A 22,790-nucleotide genomic window follows, 5' to 3' on the forward strand; every position below is an offset into this window, starting at 1 on the left:
CTTCTAGTCAGTTTGCATAAATTTTATGTCCAAGACTGGAGCCATAACATACCTTTTGGAAAGTAAAAAAAAAAGTTAAATTCTGCTGTTCTAGTTAATGAAACTTTCCCTTAATTTGTAATTGGAATCATAATACTGAAAGTAAGCTAGTAAACTTTTTTTAAACGAAGCACCTAAAAACATTACAAACCTGAGCACTACTGTTTCTGCAGAGTTTCTTGTAGATTTGATCAATAGCTACTGAGATATGCTCAAAACACTGGCTGAAACGCTCATATCTTCTTTTTTTCAGCTGTTCAAATTCTTGCCTACATATCCTGGCTTCCCTTCTGCTGGCTTCAAAAGCTATGAAAGAATAATTGAACTAACTTTAGCTTTGCAGAAATTGCTCAATAAGTTAAAGTTAGTTTAATTCTCCATATCTTAATCCGTATCTTAACTAATACACATTGTACTAGAGAAATTTGTTTTGCAATATAAAAGGAAAACAACTTCAGTGCATATACGAGCAAAATGACAATGTCTAAATAAATTTGCTCCCAGAGCTTAACTACCAGGACTGAAAAGCTAGAAAAGTTGTTCAGATGTTTGCAGTTTTCCCTACACAAGACCAGGTTGATGTGTGAAGAAAAGGAGCTCTGCCCGAGCACAGGTTGTTCACAGTTGTATATTTAGAATGGGTAAACTCTATAGTAGTTTATAAGGTTATACTTTGTTGTGGCAGTAGAATTCTTTGTACTCTCAATAGTGTGCTACTTACAACACGCCACTAATTTTGCAATAACGTTGGTGTTTGAGCTCCAGAAAAGATATGGTAACTGGTACATGGATTGCTTCTTCTAAGGAAATTGGCAGAAAATTCTTAGCAAAATCAGTCATCTCTGAAATGCAGGGGGGGGAAAAAAGAAACCTTACCAAGGAACATACTATATCTTGCTCACAAAGATATCTTTGGTGAAGATTAAAACTGTGTTCCATCATTAATTCTGTTTGTAAGAAATAATTTGGAATAAGACACTTTTTAAAATAAGGCTATTATTATAAAATGGCAGTATAAAAGTGTAACTAAGGGAAAATATTGGGCCTCTAGTGGTAAGTCTCTGACACAAAACGCAAAGGAAATATGTGAAAGGAAAAAAAAAAAAATCCAGCAAAAGGATTATGCAGGATGGAAAACTTTCCATTCACAGATATGGTTAATAATGAGGAAGATTCGGTGTTACCATCTACTGCTTCTTGGAACTTGTCCTTCGCAGTCTGCAATTTCTCCAGTGCTCTTAGATTTGGTGCAGTTGTTTTGAATAAAACATTTTCTTTTGATACCATTTGCTGCTGCAGGTGTGTCAGATGAGCTTCAATCTCTTTATCAGTCTGTAAGTCCTAAGCAGGAGACAAACACTCAAAAAACTGTTACTAACCTTCTGTAACCGTGGTTCTTAGAGATGTATTGCTCATGTCCATTCCAAGTAGATGCGTGTGCACTACATGCACAGTTCGCTGGAAGGCTTTTCCGCTGGGGTATCCCCGGAGGGTTGGCTCTAGTGCCCCCTGCAATCGCGCCCTTATGGCGCCATATAAAGGGCCCAGTTGAACCACCACTTCATCAGTTCCTTCTTGCTGGCTGATTGTGACAGAGGGGTAGGCAAGTGGATCTTGGAAAGGACATGAGCAACACAACTCAAAGAACAACAGTTACAGAAGGTTAGTAACCGTTTTTAATTCTTCAAGTGCTTGCTCATGTCGATTCCAAGTAGGTGACTCCTGAGCTAGACTGTAGGAGGAGGGATAGGAGTTCAGTCCCGCAGACTGAAGCACTGCTCTGCCAAAAACGGCATTGTCTCTGTCGTGCTGGGTAATAGCATAGTGAGTGGCAAAGGTGTGAATGGATGACCACATTGCCACTCTACAAATGTTCTGGGTTAGTACCTGAGCCAGTAATGCTGCAAAGGATGCCTGTGCCCCCATAGAATGGGCTGCTATTGCCTGGGCAGGCAACTTCACCAAGTCATAACAAGCTCTGATACACAAAGTAATCCACGACTAAATCCTTTGAGAAGAAACAAGTAGCCCTTTCCTTCTATCTGCTACAGAGAGCTGAACTGTTTTCCCTGGACAGTTTGGTCCTTTGAATATAAAAGGCTAAGGCACGACTCACATCCATCAAATGCAATCTACGTTCCTGATGGTTAGCATGTGGTTTTGGGTAGAAAACCAGGAGGAATGTATCATGGTTCACATGGAATTGGGACGCTACCTTTGGAAGGAAAGCTGGGTGAGGAGAAAGCTGAACCTTATCCTTGAAGAAAGTTGCATACGGAGGTTCTGACATGAGCGTCTTGAACTCAGATAATCCCCTGGCCAAGATAATGGCCACCAGGAAGGCCAGATTCCAGGACAGACAGAGGAGCGAGCAACTTACCAGGGGCTCGAAGGGTGGTCCCATCAGTCTTGACAATACAAGCTTAAGGTCTCACTGTGGAACTGGCTGGCGAGTGTGAGGTTACAGTCTGTCCAGGCGCTTCAGAAAACATCCAACTAATGGGTTAGTGAAGACCAAGCATCCTGCTATCCAGGGATAGAGCGTCAAAATGGCTGCCAAATGGACCTTAATTGAAGATGCCGATAGACCTTGTTGTTTCAGATGTAGCAGATAGTCCAGGATAGTCAGAATTGATGCCAGTGTGGTGGGATGTCCTTCTGAGCTGCTCAAACCAAAGACCTCTTCCATTTAGCTAGGTAAGTGGCCCTTGTGGAAGGTTTCCTGCTGCCAAGAAAGATTTCTTTAACTGATTCAGAGCATGCTATCTCCAGAGGATTCAGACATGGAGCTTCCATGCTGTGAGGTGAAGGGACTACAGACTGGGAAACCAGAAGGTGCCATGCTCCTGAATAATCGGGTCTGGAAGTAAAAGTAGAGTGATCGGGGTTTCCACTGAGAGGTTGGCCTAGGAGCATGGTATACCAGTGCTGACAAGGCCAGGCTGAGGCTATCAGAATCATAGCAGAGTTTTCCTGCCTGATCTTCAGCAGGACCTTGTGAATGAGTGGAGTATGGGGGAAGATGTAGAACAGTTGACCCATCCATGGGATAAGAAACACGTCCGCAATGAACCTCGGGGTTATGGTTCTGGAAAGAGCGGAACTGCAGTCATTTCCTGTGGAGCCTCATGGCAAATAAGTCCACAGATGGAAGGTGCTACTCAACAAATCCAGGTGGATTGACCACTCATGACTGAGGAAGGACCTGCTGAGGCTGTCAGCCACACATTCTGAATTCCAGGAAGGTAGGATGCTTCCAGGTGCATCAAACTGGCAATGCAGAAGTCCCATAGTCTGAGGGCTTCCTGGCAGGGAAGAAGAGCGTGTTCTACCCTATCTGTTTCTATAAAACATTGCTGTTATATTGGCTGACAGGACCGATACGCACTTGCCTTGCAGGTGACCTTAGAAGGCCTGACAGGTCAGGCATATGGCTCTCAGCTCTCTTATGTTGATGTGAAGTAGTTCTGCATGGCACCAAAAGATCCTAGGGGAGCTCTGTAGCCCATAGGCACAGTGAGGGGCAAGGTGTAGAAAAAGGCACTCCTGCACATACAATGCACGGGTTGCACCACCATTCTAGGGTTTCTAACACTGAAGGGGGAAGCCAGACTATCCTGTCTCATCCGAGCTGGATGAGAAACTGAGGCTAGCCACGCTTGTAGTGGCCTGAGGTCTTGCATGCTGGACTAAATAAGTGCATGCTGCCATGTGCCCCAGCAGTTTTGAGCTGTGGAGTTGGGGTAGCGTTTTAAGTCCTCTATGTTGCCATGAAGGGCCAGAAAGCGAGTTTCTTGGACGGATGCCCTGGCCTGCCCTGAGTCTAACACAGCCCAGATGAATTCTATCCTCTGGGTAGGCGCCAGAGTTGACTTCTGTTCATTGACTATAAGGCCCAACTTGTCGAAGGTAGACCATATCAGATTCACATCTGCCTCCAACTGCGCCCTTGGTGCATCCCCTGACCAGCCAGTCATCGAGGTAAGGATATACTTGTACCCGCCTCTTCCTCACGAATGCGGCAACTACTGCCATACAGTTGGTGAATACGTGAGGGGCCGCAGACAGTCCAAAGGGCAGGACCGTGAACTGGTAGTGGGCCTAGTCGACTACAAAGCGGAGGAACCTTCTGTAACTCAGGAAGATGGACGTGGAAGTACGCATCCCTCAAGTCGAGGGCAGCATACCAATCGCCCAGATCCAAAGAGAGGATAATGGAGGCCAACGAGACCATGTGGAATCTTAGCTTCTTCATGAATTTGTTGAGGTTTCACAGACTGAGAATAAGTCAGAGCCCACCCTTGGCTTTTGGAATTAGGAAGTAATGAGAGTAGAATCCCTTGCCCCTTAGCTCCCAAGGAACTTCTTCCACCGCTCCTATTCTTAGAAGACTTTGCACTTCTTGCAGAAAAAGTTGCTCATTAGAGGATCCCTGAAAAGGGATGGGGAGGGTGGGGGTTGGGAAGGCAGGAGGGATGAAAATTGGAGCGCATATACTGGTTTCACCATGTGTAGGACCCATTGGCCTGACATGATCTGGGATCATGCATGGTAGAAGTGGGATAATCTGTCTGAAAATAAAAGGAGGGGGGATCCGAGACTCTGGTGCGCTGTCATCAGGTGCACCCTCAAAAGTTTTGCGAGGGACCGGAGGATTGCCTCGCTTGCCCAGATTCCTGGCCGATGGAGAGTTGTGGAGGCCTCCTTCTGTTATTCCCTGCATCTTCTCCAGTTGGGATCCTGCCTTGGTAGAACCTAGGCATGGGCTGCGGCTCGAAAGGTCTCCTCTGGGGCGCCGGGGTGTGAAGGCCCAGGGACTTTCGTGTAGCCCAAGAGTCTTTTAGGCTATGCAGCTTGAGTTGGTCTGTTGCATAAACAGGGCTGGGCCTTTGGAGGGAAGATCTTGGTTCGTAAGCTAAACTTCTTGAGAGAAGCCCGAGGCCTGTAGCCCCTCCTGTAACTTCTCCTCATGACTAAGCCAAATGATATACTCTGAGCTGCCCCATCCACCACATCTATCGCTGCTTGGAATAAGGTTTTTTTGCAATGGCCTTCCCCTCCTTTATCAGGGCTTTGAATTCTGTCTTGGAGTCTGGTGGTACTGACTTTGTGAATTTTGCCATGGACTCCCAGGAATTAAGTGTGTACCTCCTTAGGATGGCTTGCTAGTTCACAATTCGAAGTTGGAGCCCCCCGGTACAGTACACATTCCTACTGAAGAGATCCAACTTCTTAGTGTCCTTAGTCTTTGGTGTGAGGCCCTGTAGATCTTGCCTCTCATGTTCACGGGCAGTCACCACCATGAGGAGGGTGGTTGTAGAGGTACTCATGGTCCTTGCAAGGCACAAAGTACTTTCTCTCTACCTTCTTTGCAGTGAGAGGTAGAGGGGCAGGTGTTTGCCATAAACATTTCATAGTGTCCCGAATGGTCTTTATCAGTGGCAGGGCTACTCTGGAGGGACCCTCCAGGGCAAGAATGTCCATGATGGGGTCTGCTCCCTTTCTGACCTCCTCCACTTGAGAGTCCCACATTCTGTGCCATCCTGTGAAGCAGCTTCTGGTGAGCCTTGCTATCATCCGCCATAGGTGCAGCCCCACTGCTCCTGCCACAACTTTGTCCAGCGACAAAGACAACTATGCTTTGATTGGCACCAATGTTTTCTGTCCTTCGGCACCCGAAGAGTCACGCAGTGCCAGTCTCTCATCCTTGGTGCTGGGGTCAAGGATGGTGTCAGGCCCAGTGCCAGGATCAGAGCCTTCTCCAGTGCCTGCCGCAAACACCCGACAGTATGAGATGGTCAGGGTCTGAAGTCAAAGGCGAGCGATAGCAACCTCCCTGAATGGGATTCCTGGTGGAATGCCTGGTGGAATGCCCATAGGGTCCAGAATGGCCACTGGCATCTGCCACTGGGGAGGCCATAGAACTGATAGGGGACATGCTGCCTCTACCCTCTGGCATCTACTAGGGTGGTGTCAACTTCTCCTTGGTATATACGACTCCGCCTCGGAGTCAGAGGAGAACCGCTCACTCTGGAGACCATGGAGGTGTGGTGCTGGGTAGCGCTGCCGTGGGGAACGTAACCTTACCATCATGGCACGTTTGCCCTTAGACAGCACCGTGGCTCTTTTTGGAGCCGGTTCTTGTTCCTGGTCCCACCTAGGTGGAAGCGATGGAGCCATGCCCTTGATAAGCTCTCTCTCTGCCTTGGAAGTCTCTGGCATAGAGGGCAGCTGCAAAACTCTGACTACTAGCTGTAAAAATATGCCCAACAGCCTGAGATCAGATGTTAGGTGGGGTGGGTTCTCAGTTACTACAGAGAATTCTTTCTGGGTGTCTGGCTGGTGAGTCATGCCCACGTGCTCAGGGTTTAGTTGACCGCCATATTTGGGGTCAGGAAGGAATTTTCCCCCAGGGCAGGTTGGCAGAGGCCCTGGAGGTTTTTTGCCTTCCTCTGGGGTACAGATCATTTACTGGTAGATTCTGTACCTTGAAGTCTTTAAACCATTATCTGAGGACTTCAATAACTCAGTCATAGGTTAGGGGTCTATTACAGCAGTGGGTTGGTGAGGTTCTGTGAGCTGCATTGTGCAGGTCAGACTAGATGATCATAATGGTCCCTTCTGACCTTAGTCTATGAGTCTAACTTCTCCTCGTGCTGCTCTCTGGGCAGAGAATCCAATGGCCCTAGATTTGATAAACCCTTCAGTGGGGCAGGAGACAACGGTGCCATGCCTGAGGGCCTGGGACTGGAGTGGCCTGGTGCGGGTCACACTTTGCTCAAGCCTTTACATCTCGAGGTCTTTGGTGTTGGCAAGCATCCCCTGCTTGTTTTCTTCTCTCTTTTATGTGGTACTGGGGAATGAGAGCAGTGCTGCACTTCACCGTGTGCCAAGCCCTTCAGTACCGGGGAGGTATACTGATGCCAGGGGTCTCTAGGAGAGGAAATCTTTCTCAGCGCTGCTTCCCTCACTGAAGCCAGCGCGCTCCTCACTGATGCCGAGATATATGGTCTTTGCTCTGCTGGGCTCTGCTCCATGGAGTGGAGAGCTGACTCCATAAGTAAAAACTCAAGTCTCTGGCTTCTCTCCTTTTGTGTCCTGGGACGGAAGCCTCTGCAGAACTTAGAACAATTCTGTTGGTATGTCTCTCCCAAGCACTTGAGGCAGGATGAGTGTGGATCGTCCCTGCAAATAGGCTTCTTACAGGACCTACAAGGCTTGAAGCTGGGCAAGGGAAAATGACCCCAATAAGTGGGTGCTAACTATTTCTATCATAAGAATTACAAGTAACACTAATTATCAACTATTTACAGGTCAGTGGAGAACAATGGAGAACAAGTTGCGAAGTAAGAGAGGCTATTTTCCAGCGACCATCATAGGCAGTAAGAAGGAACTGAAGAGGCAGAGGGTTGAGGACACTTTATCGGCGCCATGAGGGCATAACAGCAGGGGGCACTGGATCCGACCCTACAGGTACCACTAGGGAAATACTTTCCAGCGAACTATGCATGAGGCACACACACACCTACTTGGAATCAACATGAGCAAGCACTCGAAGAAGAAAAAGGGATTACTTGTCAATAGAATCAGTAGGCTGCCAGATGAGAAAGTATATTTTTGCAAGACCCTTTACAAACTGGTTCACCATTGACAGACAAATCCCATGGTCCCTTGTGTTGGGACACAGTAAACAGAAATAGATGAACAGACCTTGGCAATAGTAAGGAATAATCTTAACAATAAAAAAAAGCCCAAGATTAAGTTATATTGAAATAAATGGACAAGAAACAGGTTCAGGACCTCTGCCTTAAGAAAACCTTTTAAATCAATACCATTTGGCACATGACTCCTCCTGACAGAAGACTGTCTGGACTCTTAAAAGTCTACCTTAAATTCCTCAGACAGGCCAAGACATTCCACTACATAAGCCAAGCAGTTGTGTTATGTGAAGCAACGCAAGCTCTGGGTGACTTACCCTACCATTCTGCAGGGGAAGGACAATTTATGATGTCATAAAAGTACTTTCCTTATTTGAAGAACGAGGTAGGATCTTTAGCCCTCAGAGCCAATTTTGATAGTTCCTCAGCGTCTTTATGAAAGATCTTTGCAAAAGGATGACCAACTTCTTTGAGTCTGGTATTTTGAAGCAGACTAGGAGAAGGCTTAGCAGCCCCAATGCTTGTGCAGGGGGAGAATTTTATAGGAAAAGCTCTTCCAGACTCATGCACTACTAACAGCTTCTTGCAGTAGCAAGTTGTGTTAAAGTTTTTGATCCTTCGGGGCCCTTTTAGAAAAGGCCCTGCAGATATTGCCGGTTTGCCTGACTGTACTTAACAGAGACAAAAAACACCCTTTTTGTGCCCATTTACATTAGAGAATATAGTGGGACAAGAAGAGTATCTTTTAACTTTTATCAACAGATTGGTCATCTTGAACAAGAACTAAAAAAAGCAAAAAGATGAATTAAGACTGTGTGCATATTATATTTAACAGTCTAATCGACTTCCACTTAACTATTTGCATCTCTTTTATAAAAACTAACATGATGGAGAAAGGAAGAGACAAGTTCTGCAACCTCACCAGCAGATAAACAGATGACTCAAAGGATTGGTACAGAACATAGGGGCACTTATACAGTTAGTCTATGGAATGCAGGGCTCAGGGGAATTGACACAAGGCCTTTATCTGCCAAACACTACTCTTGAAAGTTCTGTGGCCAGGGATGTGACTCATATTGTTGGGCCTCATGAATGTAATAGTATGAAGGAAAATTAGAATTTCTGTTCTTTCTCCATTAGATTTGCAGTTTACAAAAACTTTAAATTACAGAATGCCGTTAAGTGGAATATTCTGATAGATAAAAATGCATATATGCTAATGTTAAAAAGTCAGGATCTCTAACAGGAAATGGCTGCTGTCAAATCTCAAGCCTAACAGTTTTCAGTAAGAACCCTAACCTTTAGATCATCTGTTAAACTGCTGTAGTCAATCTGCATTGCTCTCTCTCTTTCATAGATATCTGCTGTAGCCTCAGTGCTTTCTGCTTCAGTTCCTAGCTGTAACACAGAAAAAGGGCCTTCCGTTCAGAAATATGAAATACAGTAATCTTTTAATTGTTAAAAAGAATGTAAGGTCTACATGACATGAAATGAGGGAGAAAATGGAGCAACTTTTCGTTTCCTAATTTATTTAATACACTTTTGTAATCAAATATTATGATTTACTAGTTGATTAGCAGGAAGTAGTATTAGTTGAAAATGCTGTCTTTCTAGGAACTTTGAAGAATCCAACAATTGCAGTTGTAGGGTTAACATGGAAGCAGAAATGGACTTGTCCAGAGAGTACTTGGAATACTAACTCCATTTCTGGTCTTTCAGAATGGGCTTTCCAGGGAATTTTTAATCGCCCTTCAAGAAAAGCTCCTAGGGATATTAGTCAATAAACAATAACTCTTCCACTCAATTGTCCTTAGAAAAAATGAACAAAGTTCCCCTTTCCTGTAGGCTGCTGACAATGAGCACAAGCAGAGTGCCTTCTACTCACTGCAAGCGTGGGTCCCCAATTACCTACTCCAGTCCTTTGACAATCCTAGTCCCTCACCTGCTTCTTCCATCCTCCTCAGTGTCAGTACTCCAGAACTACTTTCCCTCCCATATTCCACAAATCAGTGACACATTTCTACTCTCCCTCCAAGTTCTCCACTTTCGCCATATGCAATCTCCTTTCCTCCAATCTAGTCACTACATGAGTATCCTCCAGTCCCCTTTCCTTCCACTGAGTACCCCCATCCCCTTTTTTCCTTCCTCCTCTCCCACTCATTTCTGCCTATCCTCACCCAGAGAAGCTTTCCCAAGATTGAGTGCAGGGAACTTCATTGCAAACTTCCTCCCACCCTTTCATTCTCTCCCCATTGAGACAAAGGATAAAGGCAAAGAGTTTTTACTCTTCACAGCAGTTGGTGGGAGAGGGGGAAGGAGGCAGAGGCAATCCTACTGGCAGGGCCACCTGGGGAGAGAGGGGCATTTGCCCTCGGGCACCTGTTTGAGAGGGCCCCCAAAACCGTAGCGTTGCAACCTGACACATGGAATCACACCACTTGGTTTGGAGGCCTTTTCAGAGGGCAGGAGCTACCACTGCAGGATGAGTGTGGATGGGTTTGCCCTCCAACCTCACCTCCCCCAAGTCTCCTCTCAGTGGTAATTTTTTTTCTTTTGAAAGGGTGGGAGGTCCTCAGTTTCAGATTTTGCCGTAGGCTCCCAAAAATCTCTGAGGGGACCTGCCCCGCTGTGAAAATCAGGAGGGAAGACTCGAAAATGTAATAAATATTCCTACGAGTATATTTCATTTCTAATTTATTTAACTTTTTATTTCTATAGCTGTTGGAGGAAAGAGGCTCAGAATTAGATAATATTCTTATTTAGAGTGGGGAAATAATGTCAGAATACTGTCTAAGGAGGAATCCTCAATACAAAGTCATTCAAATCTGAATATCATCCCATCTAATCACCTAGGTTTTACATTTTTGCAATAATAATTTTGTCTTTATGCATCCTCTTAAATGTATATTTGCAATGTTGATAATGGCAATGCCTTCATAATGTAAAGTTCTGATATATTTTCAATAAGATGTTGCCCATGTGGATGGGTGTAAAAATGTGTGATAGCCCCTTTTTTTGGTTGCATAAGGGTTGATTGGCCAGTGCCTATTATTTTTACATTATTCTATAACCAGGGCAGCCAGTCATTAAGGAAAAAAAAGAACATTTTACTTTCAGGAATATATGTTTGTCTGCTACAGTACGTGTTTCATAAGCATTTTCTATAGTACCTCTACTTCACTGATTTCATCCAGTGATCCCAATAAAAGAGAAATTCTCAAGTCTTGGACCTTGCATTCAAGAAGCATGTTATGTCTCTCTAATCTCTTCTGTTCCAGAGAGGTTTCAATAGCTATAGCTTCCTTTTGTAACTTATCCATTTCCCTGCAAGCACAAAAAGGTATGACACTGTTAAACAATGGCATTATTAAAATTATATAACTACACAACTTGAAAACGATCAGGCAAGCATTAATAGAAACAAGAAGGATTTTTCTACTGTAATCTACGTTATCCATTAAAAAGTAAGTGCTTCATACTAATCATCTGAAGTACTATATAATGCATTAGCACTAAGAAGGAATTAAAGTTCAGAAGTCCACCAAAGTCATTTTTCAAACACAGATTCTTTTCCCAATACCAGAGGAGCAGAAAACAACAGTCTTGGTATATATCATCACAGTTTTAAGCTTTTAGAATTTAGCACATTTACTACATCAATGACAATCTCTATCCTACAAGCCCATACTTCTGCTCATGAAGATCTCTTCCCTTCCAAACCATGAACTGATATAGTATCTTCTATCATTTATTCTACTTGAGATACAATCCAGGGTCACCTAATCAATTTATTGTAAAAGTATAAGTGGCTAAATATTAAGACAGAACAATCCTAATAGTTAACAGAAACTATTTATCATAATTACAAATAGTTACATAATATATTATATATAGATGAGTATCAAAATTATGAATTCTTACAACTTTTTTATGAATAAAGTATACTGAAAGTAAATATTTCACAAATGTACTTCGTTTACACATAATATTTATCTCCAAAAAAGTAAGGTCAATGAGGCATTGAGTTGAACAATGGCTGATACTCAACATACAGCTGATAATGACCATATATTGATTCAGTAGGAGGTGCTAAAAAGAGAAGATAACCCTAATATGCACACAGATTAAGGAGCATTGGGAAAGACAAGATAGGGCTGGTTCACACTGACCGCACAATTCGGCGGCAGTTGATGGGAGTTACGGAAACTCTGCGTAATTTGCGTAACTGACATCGACTACTCTGCTTCCCTTCTGTGCGCTGTGCCGACGGGAACAGCATTCCCGTTGGCTCAGCACTACACTACTTTAGGGGGTGGACTTACTTAGTCGACTTCCTGATCGATTGAGCAGGTCTCACTGACCGCTCAATCGATCAAGAAAAATTGATCTGGCAGCAGCGATTTTGCTGCCGTCAGTCTGAACATAGCCATAGACTAAACTAAAGGTGGAACCGTTCCCACAGCAGAGGATTTAGCAGCCGAATAAGGATAAGAAAGCAGTTTAAAATTAGCATTTCCCTCTAGACGTGCAATATCTGACAGGCACTGAGTGCATCACTATGAACACAGAAAAACAACTGTTAATCATCCTAAAATGTTAATAAAAAATTCAAGGTTTAACCATCTCTTAACTGGAAGAGACCAGAATGAGACCTAATGTGGGAGGCATATTATCCCACATCTACCCACTATGAGGTTCTTACACCTTCCTCTGTAGCATCTGGTGCTGGCCACTGCTGGAGACTGGATCACTGGATTAGACAGACCTCAGGTCTGATCCAGTACAACAACTGACTTCCCACGAGAGGTTCAAACATCTAAAGTGCTGACCTTTTTTGAAATTATTAAACTAATTATTGTACACAAGTATAATTAGTAGTTACCTATTAAGAGTTAATAATTTCTTCCTTGATTCCTCAACTTCATTTTGGGCTTTTGTAACCTCAGTTTTATGAGTTATTAATCTATCCTTAAAATGCTGTTGTTCCTCCATTATTTCATTCACCATTAGTAGAAATCTTTCCTCATCCTGGGAAAAAAAAAAAAAAAGAGGAGTAATTGTATATATTTAAATGTTATCTTTTATTAAAAAGCTTACTATGTCACTATATAGCAAGGGGGGGGGGTCAAAGTTTAAAACCTTTATACCATATTACACTAGTATAACAAGTTTCTTCATAAAGCTATTCATGACATGAAACTATTAAACTTGAAATACTTAGCTACACAGATTCCTATATATCCAGTAAGCTATTCATGATACTTTGTTATTGAGAGTATATATATTCTTAATCTTAAAGGATTACTTTAATACATAGTAAAGACCAATAAACTATCGTCCAATAGTTTTGTTCAGACAAACTACCTGATGTCTTAAAAGCATTTCTACTTATTTTGTACAGCAAATGAAAATTTAAAGAAATTAGAATGTATAAAAGTTACAACCTAGATTTTGAAAAAAGTCACATTAATGCATTACAGTATGACAAAGGCTTGTTGAAGCATTGATGTTCTTACACTAATTATAGTTATCTGAAGTGTGTTTTTTTGCTATTCAGAAAAAGACCGATACTTTTCTTGCAGTAATTGTGGTTCTTCGAGATGTTGCAGCTAGAGTATATCCCACAATGGGTGTGCATGTGCCTCATGGATGTTAGACTGGGTTCTTTTCCTTAGCAGTGTCGGATTGGTGCCATGCATGCGCCTTGAGCCTCCACGTGCTGCTGAATCAGGAGTTACAGGCAAGACAACAACCCTCAATTCCCTCACAATTCAGAACACATGCTACTGAAGGCTCAGAAAAGCAAGGATGGAGGTCCACTCTTGGGATCCACACTAATTGTAACATCTGAAAGAAACACAGCTACATTGGAATATGTGATTCGTCTTCAACTATGCGTCAGTGTGTATCCCATTACAAGGTACTGGCAAGTATTATCCAATTCAGATGGTGGGTATGTGAAGTGTCAACTGTGTTAGTCTAATAAAGTTTGGTAACCAAACATGGTGTTTGTCCTGGGTGCCATGTCAAGCACATGTCCCTGCTCACATATGTCTGAGTTCAGCACATTTCTGAAGAGGCCAATGAAGTCACCTGTGCTCTGATGACATACACCTTGATGCATGAAGAAGTTACTCGTCTCATGCTGTAATGATGGTTCTCGAGATGTGTGTCCGTATGGGTGTTCCACTGTAGGTGTGCTTGCATCCCTGCACTGCTGATCAGAGAACTTTGGTAGCAGTGCCCATTAGGCCCACACATGTGCTGCCCCATCCTTGTGCTGCATCACAAAGCTAGTCAGAGCACATGAGCTAACCCTCCTCAGTTCCTTTTCTACCCCAGAGTCATTGACAAGAACTCCAAAGTAGAGGGGAGGAGGGTGGATTGTGGAGCTCCCAAAGGAACACACATCTCAAAGAATCATCGTTATTGAACAAAGTGAGTAACTTTTCTTCAAGTAGTGTCTCTATGGTGCTCCACGGTAGGTGACTCCTGAGTAGTATCCCTCCCAGAGGCTGGGACTTTGGAGTGGGTCACTTCAGATGACAGCACTGTGAAGCCGAAGATAGAATTGGAGGTGGAAGAGTTCCAGAGAGCTAGCCGTGTTAGTCTGTATACAGCAAAAACGTGAGTTCTGTAGCACTTTAAAGACTAACGAATTTAATTTCAGCAGGCATAAGGTGGAGATGGAGTTGACTTCTAGGCATTGATCTGTAGGCCCAGTTCTGTAAACAGGCATATTGTAGTTTTGGTGGCTTGGTGAACCTCTAGGAGAGAAGAGACTCTCTCCTAGAGGCAATTGTCCAGATAAGGGTAAATCATGATCCCTTGGAAGCATAAGAGCGCGGCTACTACTGAGAGAACCTTGGAAAATACTCTAGCACTGTGTATTGGTAGCAGTCTTGTTCTAGAATGAATCTGAGAAATCACCTATGAGACAGTAGGATTGAGATATGAAATTAGGAGTCCTGAAGGTCAAGATCCAAAAACCAGTCTGTTTGTTCCAATGCTGGAACGATCGTTGCTAGAATGACCATCTTGAATTGTTTTGCTCTGACAAATTTACTGAGAGCTCTGAGGTCTAGTATGGGTCTCCAGCCTCCCTTCCTCTTGGGTATTGGGAAATACCAAGGCAGAACCCTTTGCCTCATAGATGTTGAGGTACCAGCTCTGATTTCTAACTGGAGGAGGTGACCTCTCATTAGAAGGGTCCCTGCAGATGGATAGAAAGAGTGTTGTGGAGGAGATAGGGAGGTAAAATGGACGGAGTACCCAGTACAAACTATCTGTAGGACCCATCAGTCTGATGTTATCTGTTCCCAGGCACTGCAGAATGCTGCCAATCGGTGGCCAAATGGGTGTAGTGCTGGATGGCTGTAACAGTTGGGGGGGAGTGGTCCATCGATGCCTCGACCAGCCTGTCAAAGTTGGTGTTTGGATGCAGACGGTTGAGATGAGGAAGATTGCGGGCCAGGTGGTTTACATCCAGGACACTTACTTTTCTCTCTCTGAAGCTCATAGTGGTGTTGAGACAGATATTTGGATGTGCATGGTCTGTGCTGGGATTGAGGACTGAACCTCCTTTTTTGTCCTGGAGTGTAGATGCCTACCGAGCAGAAAGTAGCCTTAGAGTACTTCAGGGTGTTAAGTGAGGCATCAGTCTTTTCTGCAAAGAGCTTCATGCCCTCAAAAGGAAAGTCTTCAACAGTTAACTGTACCTCCTTCAGGAAGCCTGACACATGGAGCCATGATGCTTGTCACATCACCACTGCCATGGAGATGGACCTAATCCTGGAAGAGACGAAAGTCAAAAATTGTGTCGAAGGCATGACTACTTCGTCTGGGGAGGAAAAATAAATGGTCCTCAGGGTCATTTCTTCCTCAGCATCACTCTCATGTTGCTCAATGATGTCTTCTGGAGGCTCTGAAGCTCTGGATACAGCGGTTGAGGGGGTGTGCCTCGAGGGTTCACGGATAAGGCACAAAGCTCAAGATGCATGTTAGCGATATGCTGCCCAATGGACCCAATATGGCCACTGGGGTGCTGGTGGCATAGAGCCTGGCAGTGGTGCCCATGGGTGGCCACATCAGGATGGTGGTGGTGGGACCATCTGAGGATATACTGTAGGGCCGATGAGATTGGGCACCATACGGAGCCTGGGAGAACTGTGACACCACCTCCTCTGGCTCACTGTTTGAACCCTCACTAGAGGGCAGGGGAGCGTGGCATGGAGCGGAGATGATTCTTATGTTAGGCGGAGGCTCCGTGTGGAAGTCGTGGTACTGAGAAGCGAGGACTCTGGTACATCCGATACGTGGAGGTCCCTGGAGTAGCAGAATTCCATAGTATTGACTGGCTTGATGCTGATGGCAGTGCCAGGGATCTTGCCCGTACCGGTCGCTCTGGTGTTGGATGAGGCAGTGATGATGGTACCAATACAGATTCGTGTACTGGGAGTGCCTTTTTAGTGGAGCATATACTCCTGTCCCTCAGTGCCAATGACTCAGTACCCGTGCCCATCGGCTCCATGGGCACATCAATGGTACCTGCTGCTATCAGTTTCTGTGCGCCATGGGTACTGGATAGAGATGGTCTCAGTGTGATGGTGCCAAAGATACCAAGCATGATGGAGATCGCTTATGGCTATCTTGGGGCTCCCTGCTCTCTTTTTCAAGGATTTGTGTGGATGGTCAGCAGCTTGTTTCTTTGACCCACAGCCTTTAGATGTATAGGGCTGTTGGGAAGACTCATGTCTGCCAGGTGATTTGTGGCATTGGCCTCGTAAGGATAGAGATCTCCGACAGAAGATTATCTTCACTGAGGCGGAAGGAACTGAGGGGGGTTTGCCCACACACGCTGACTAGCCTCATGGTGCAGCACAGGAAGGGACAGTGCATGTGCGGGCCTAATGGACACTGCTACCAAAATTCTCTGATCAGCAGCACAGGGATGCAAGCACACCTACAGTGAAGTACCCATAGGGATACTACTCAAAGAAGAAGGGGAGGTTCACAAGCCAGCCAGCTAGTAACAGGTGGGAATATCATTGTGTGATACACTTCAAGAATCTCTGGGAAGATATTGCATGCACCAAATACAGCCATGAAGAGAAAGGGAGACAGCCAGAAGGGCTTAGTCCTGTCAAGATAGTAAAGTATGGCTCTGGCAACATCCAATGTGTGAAATTACATTTTCTTCTAGAGAAGAGCGAGGTTTTGGAAAGAAATCCAGTAAGGTGACCAACTGATTTAAGTGGAATTCTGAGACTGCTCTTAACCGGGTACCACGTTTCTGCTCAAGACATCCACAAGGCTGTTACCGTCTCCTGAAGATGTCGGGCTAGTGGGTTCCCAGAACTTGATGACTTCCGGGCACTGTGGAGATAATCAGGTGCCTCCCTGTTTGTTGATATAGTGCATTGCTGATTTTCTGTCAGGATCTGGATTACAAAGTTCAGCAAAACAAGTAGGAATACTCTGCAGACCAATGTGCTCAAATGATGTTTGGCTGAGGAAGGAGTACACAGTCCTTACCCACCACTGTAATAGCCACAGAAGGAGTCTGGCAAGCCGTGTTACATAGGCACACACCTATGTGTGTCCTGTTAGTCCCAGGCATGCATGAGTCATCATGCACAAGTGAATGATCAGCCTGTCATCTAGGTATGGATAGACGAAGTCCCTATTTCCTTAGATGTGTCACTACCACCACCAGGCAATTAGTGAATACACTCAGTGCCATGGATAGTTCATAGGGTAGGACTCTGTATAGGGAATGCTTGGGTCCCCCTATGTATCTCAGGTACTTTCTATGAGTCAGGTAGATGGCAATATGGAAGTATGCATCCTGCAAGCTGAAAGCCACAAACCAGTCTTGATTTCCAAGTGATGCATGCAAGCATTACTATCCTAAATCTGAGAAAGCATATGGATCTGTTGAGCCTCCTCAGGTCTAGGATATATGACTGATGAAATGGGAAAATGACTTTCTTCCTCCGTATTCCTGAAGCTGCTCCTCTATGGCTCAGAGCCAGAGTAACGAGGTCAATTCTGTTTGTGAAAGACTCTTGTGAAAAGCATCCCTGAAGAGGGATGAGGGACAAGAAGAAGACAGGGTGAAGAACTGGATGGTATAGGCACATGAAAACATCTAGCACCCATTTGTCAGTGGTGATATCCAACCATGCCTGGTGGGACAAGGTGAAGCAGCTGCTCAAGAGATTGCTCAGTTGACTGATGTCGGTTCAACTCTCAACCAAATTATCAAGTTTGCCAATGCCTGAATGCAACGGTGTGTGTGGCTTGTGTCGAGGAGAGTTGGCATCCTCTGCTGTACTTCTATTGCTTTTTCACTGATTGGTGTTCGTTGCCTATGCTGGAGTTGTAATTGAGGATGGTACACTGGAGGTGTGGATTCCTGGGGGGACCTCCATATCTCCTTTGAGTCCTCCTCAAGTAGAGGGTGCGGTTTTCTCACTAAAAATAGTTCTGATCCTTCGAATAGCAAATCCTTGTTTATGGCTTGCACTTCATGAGGAATGCCTAAAGTCAGAATGCCACTTACATGGTAACAGAAGTGGCCATGGACCTGACTGTGGTATCTGCCACATCCATTGTATCCTGCAGAGCTGACTCTTACCAGCTGGTCCTCTTTAACAATGTCATTAAGATCTTCTTTCTTCTCGGGCGGGGGGCGGGCGGCTGCTGAATGGCATCGCCTGTCCCATATTAAGAAAGCATACTTGCCTAGCAATTTGGCATTTTCAACTTGAGCGAAGCACATGAGGACTTTCACTCAAACAGGTCTAGTTTTTTTGGGATCCTTGTCCTCTGGTGTGTTCTTGGTGAACATGATTTTTCCTGGACAGCGAAGACTACCAAGTAACTGGGACTGGGGAACAAGCAGAAATAGTCAATCTAATACTTCTGAACTAGATACCATTTTTCTATGCATTTCACAGTCAGTAGTAAGGTGACTGGCATTTACCATAGCGCTCTTGCTGAATCTAAAAATCTCATTTACAGGAACAGAGATTCCAGTTGGTCCCATGGATGACAGGATATCGGATAATTTGTGAGATTTCTTGATCTCCAAAGTTTCTGTGATCTGCATCAGGAGCTCCTGAAATGACCTAAAATCATCTGGGATCAGCATTGGTGCTGAGCTGACTGCTTCATCTGGAGTTGACGAGGACAGGTCTTTTGCTGACCAGGAAAAATCATGCTCACCAAGAACTCATCAGAGGAAAAGATCCCAAAAGACTAGACCTGTGAGTTAAGTCTGGCGTGTGGAATCACCACAGTGCTGGCTGTCATATGCCCCAGAATTTGGAGGCAGACTCTGGCTGATACTTGAAAGCTGCACTGAGCCATGTTTATAAGTGATACCAAAAGGATAGAAAAACTGTCCTTAGGAAGAAAGGCTTTGGCCTGCAGGGAATCCAAGTTGGCCCCTATGAACTCCAGATGTTGGACCGGTGTAAGGGTCGGCTTCTGGGAATTGGTCTGCAAGCCTAGTTCAGTGAACAAATGTATCATGTTCTCAGTGGCTTGGCGAGCCTCCTGCCATGACTGGGCGCTGAGGAGACAGTCGTCCAGGTAATGATAGATCATAATCCCTCAAGAGCATAGGTGGATGGCTACTACCAAGAGAACTTTGCAGAACACTCTCGGAGCTGATGACAGTCCGAAGAGCAGGACTCTGTATTGATAATGGTAATTTCCTAAGGTGAACCTTAAGAAGCATCGGTGAGTTGGTAATATTGAGACATGAAAAGAGGCATCCTGTACATGGAGGGCTGAACACCAGTCTCCCTAGTCCAATGACAGAATGATCGTTGACAAGATAACCATCCTGAACAACTGAGCTTTGATAAACTTAAGAATCTGAGGTCTAGGATAGGTCTCCAACCTCCTTTTGGGTATTAGGAAATAGCACGAGTGGAATCCTTTGCCTAGAAGATTTCAAGGTAGTGGGTATATGGCTCCTAACTGCAGAAGACGATCTATCTCCTGCCTTAGCAGACTCTCGTGAGACGGTTCCTTGAAGAGGGATGGAAAAAGGTGTTGTGGAGTGGTGGGAAGGTGAAGTGCATGGAGTAACCAAGCTTGATGACTTCCAAGACGCATTTGTCCACGGCTATGTGCTCCCAGGCACTGCAGAACTCTGTAAAGCAGTGGTCAAAAGGGGTAGGTGGCAGTTGGGAGTGGTCCTGCGGCACCTTGACCTGCCCATTAAGTGTTTCTGGGTGGGTGGTTGGGCTGAGGGCTAGACACCAGAAGGCTTGCATCTAAAGAATTTGTTCCTCTTTCTTTAGGGTCATAACTGTGTTGTGTTGCAAACTGAGTTGAGTATGGTCCCTGCTGGTACTGATTGCTAAACCATCTCTTTTGTCCTGATGCATAGATTCCCAAAGACCTTAGGGTTACTCTGGAATCTTTTAAGGAATGGAGGGAAGTGTCAGTCTTCTCCACGAAGAGACTCAACACCTTCGAAGGGAAGGTCTTTGACTGTGGTCTGCACCTCTTTTGGGAATCCTGAGAATTGGAGCCACAATGCCCACCTCGTCATCACAGCTATAGAGAGGTTCCTGGCCGCCATATGAGCTGCATCAAGGGCCAATTGTAAGGCCATCTTTGCCACCAACTGTCCTTCTTGGACTATGGCCATAAAAGCATCCTGAGAGGCTTTGGCAGTTTTTCAATAAAGTAATTGAGTTTATTACAGCTGGTGTAATTGTATTTCACCAACAGTGCCTGGTAGTTGGCAATTCTAAACTGCAGAAGGCTGAAGAATATGCCTTCTGCCAAAAAGATCTAGGTGCTTCCAATCCCTGTCATACAACATGGTCCTAAAATGATGTTGTCAACCACAGGAATTGATCACATCCACCACGATAGAACTGGGTGGCAGGTGGGTGAAGAGGAACTCTGAATTCTTAGCGGGGACATAATACTTTTCGTCTGCACGCTTGCAGGTTGAGGCCACTGAAGCCGGGGTTCACCATATCATCTTGGCTGGGTCTAAAATGGTCCCATTGATCAGGAGGGAAATCCTGGAGGTAGTCAAGGTATGCAGGATGCCTATCAGCTCATGGTGTGCATCCTCCAACTCCTCCAAAGGCATATGGAGAGTGTCGGATACTCTCTTTGCTAGCTCCTGAAATTGCCTGAAGTAATCCGCCAGAAGTGGTGTTGACAGCATTACTGCCTCGTCAGCCGACGAGGAATATATGGCCTTAGGTCCTGCCTCTTCTTTTGTTTCCCCCTATTGCTCCTCCACATCCTGGACTGAGGCTCGCAATGCTGAGGCCAAGGGAGCATGTCTGGGGGGATCCTGAGCCACACTTAGCGTCCCCCCTCCCCTCGAGGCTGGTTGTTGGTGCACTGCCCAGGGTTTCCATATGGCCACTGCGAAGGCATAGGGTCAGGTGGAGGTGCCGATGGGTGGCCATACCAGGATAGTAGTGGTGCCATCTTGTAGTACATCCACAGTCCCTGTTGGTAATGGGTCCTGCATGGAGCCTGGGAGGAGTATGTGGAAGCCTCATCTCTCTCAACCCTCGCTCAAGAACAGCGAGGCAGGATATGGCCAAAAGGAATACCCCATGAGCGGCTATGGCACGGGTTCTCTAAGACCATCTGGTCTTTGGTTTCCTGAAAATGCGCCGGTACCAACCACCCCGGTGTTAAGGACCTTACCTGTGCCAACCTCTCCAGTGCCGAATGGGTCCATGTTGCTGGTGGTAGAGATACCAATTCACATACCGGGAGTGTCTTAGGGCGTTTGCCCTTGTCCTTGCATATCATGGCTTTGGTGTCCGTGCCCAAAGGGTCCATGGGCTTATCTGCAGTGCCGGATGGTAGGTGGGAGGCCTGTACTTGGTGCTGATGCTGCTGAGGATACAGAATCAGATGGAGATCACTTCCAGTTATGCCTGGGCTCACTAAAGGGGCTCCCAGCTCTTTTTCTCCATTTATGAGAAGAGCCCTCTGACTGTCATTTTGACCCACTATCCTTTAACATACAAGGTTGCAGGGAAGACTCACACTCGCCCGAGAGCTGTGGTCGGAGAGTCACCTCCATAAACATGACCTTTTGGCAAAGCTCTCTCTTTGCGAGATCTTGGTCAGAGCTGTTGGCAGAGGGACAACTTGCTTTGGTTGTGGCCCTCGCCCAAGCAGTGAAGGCACTGAGAGTGCTTGTCCATGACTGGATCACCTCATTGCAAGTGAGACACTTCTTGAAGCCCAGAGAACTGGGCATACCCTTGTCCAGGGGTTAGTTGTTTCCCCCCGCCCAGCAGGGTCGGCACACAAACAAATCTTTTATTTTTCTCTCTCTCTTTTTTTTTTTTAAGGCACAGCCAAATAAAAGATAAAGTAAGCAAACTAGGTTTACAAAGTAAAATTTAACAATTGAAAAGGGAACATAATGATCCACTAGTGGACAGCTAAATGCTCCATCTCTAGCCAAGTGAGGTCAAGAAGGAACTGAGAACGGTTAGCCCACACACGCTGGCTAGACTCATGGCGCAGTATGAGGAGAGACAGCACATGTGCAGGCCCAATGGACCCTGCTACCAAGTTCTACTATCAGTAGTACAGGGACACAGACACGACTACAGTGAGGCATCCATAGGGACATTACTCAAAGAAGCTAAATTGATCAGGCTTCAGCTTCAGCCCTGGGAGATGGGGCTTGAGTTTTGACTTTCTGCTCTGGGCCCAACAACTGTAACCCTGGCCCTGATCTCTGGTTTATTTTGGCGGACTCCCTGAAACCTGATCACGGCCCCATAGGGACCCCAGATCCCTGCATGAGAACAATTATGGAGGACAATTCCCTGCTCAATTCTAGACAGGACAGGGATGATAGCTGTATCTCCTCCATAGGTGGCACCAATGGATAAGGCGTCAGCAATACTCAGGCTTGTGACAGTACCAAGGGATGTCTCAATTCTGGATATGGATCTGGTGCAGTCACAGTTGTTCCTCCAGTGGCAAGGTCAGCATCTGCAGGGGCGCTTTTGGAAACCAGCCTGGTACCAGCGATGTCTGCTGCTTAGCACTGTTATGTTTTCACTCATTTTA

General features: G+C 45.3%; 1 protein-coding gene across 1 annotated transcript in view; it reads right to left on the bottom strand.

Moving 5' to 3' along the window:
• Positions 1-22,790, bottom strand: part of SMC1B (structural maintenance of chromosomes 1B) — a 77,750-nt gene that overhangs the window by 17,197 nt on the left and 37,763 nt on the right. Inside the window, 5 exon segments of the mRNA XM_067531031.1 lie at positions 191-345; positions 1,224-1,380; positions 8,997-9,095; positions 10,868-11,021; positions 12,580-12,725. Of these exon segments, the coding sequence (XP_067387132.1) occupies positions 191-345; positions 1,224-1,380; positions 8,997-9,095; positions 10,868-11,021; positions 12,580-12,725 (711 nt within the window).

Source organism: Emydura macquarii, unplaced genomic scaffold (assembly GCF_026122565.2).
Source record: "Emydura macquarii macquarii isolate MOO-44397 ecotype Brisbane River unplaced genomic scaffold, CSIRO-AGI_Emac_v2 contig_3122, whole genome shotgun sequence".
Classification (NCBI taxonomy): Eukaryota; Metazoa; Chordata; order Testudines; family Chelidae; genus Emydura; species Emydura macquarii.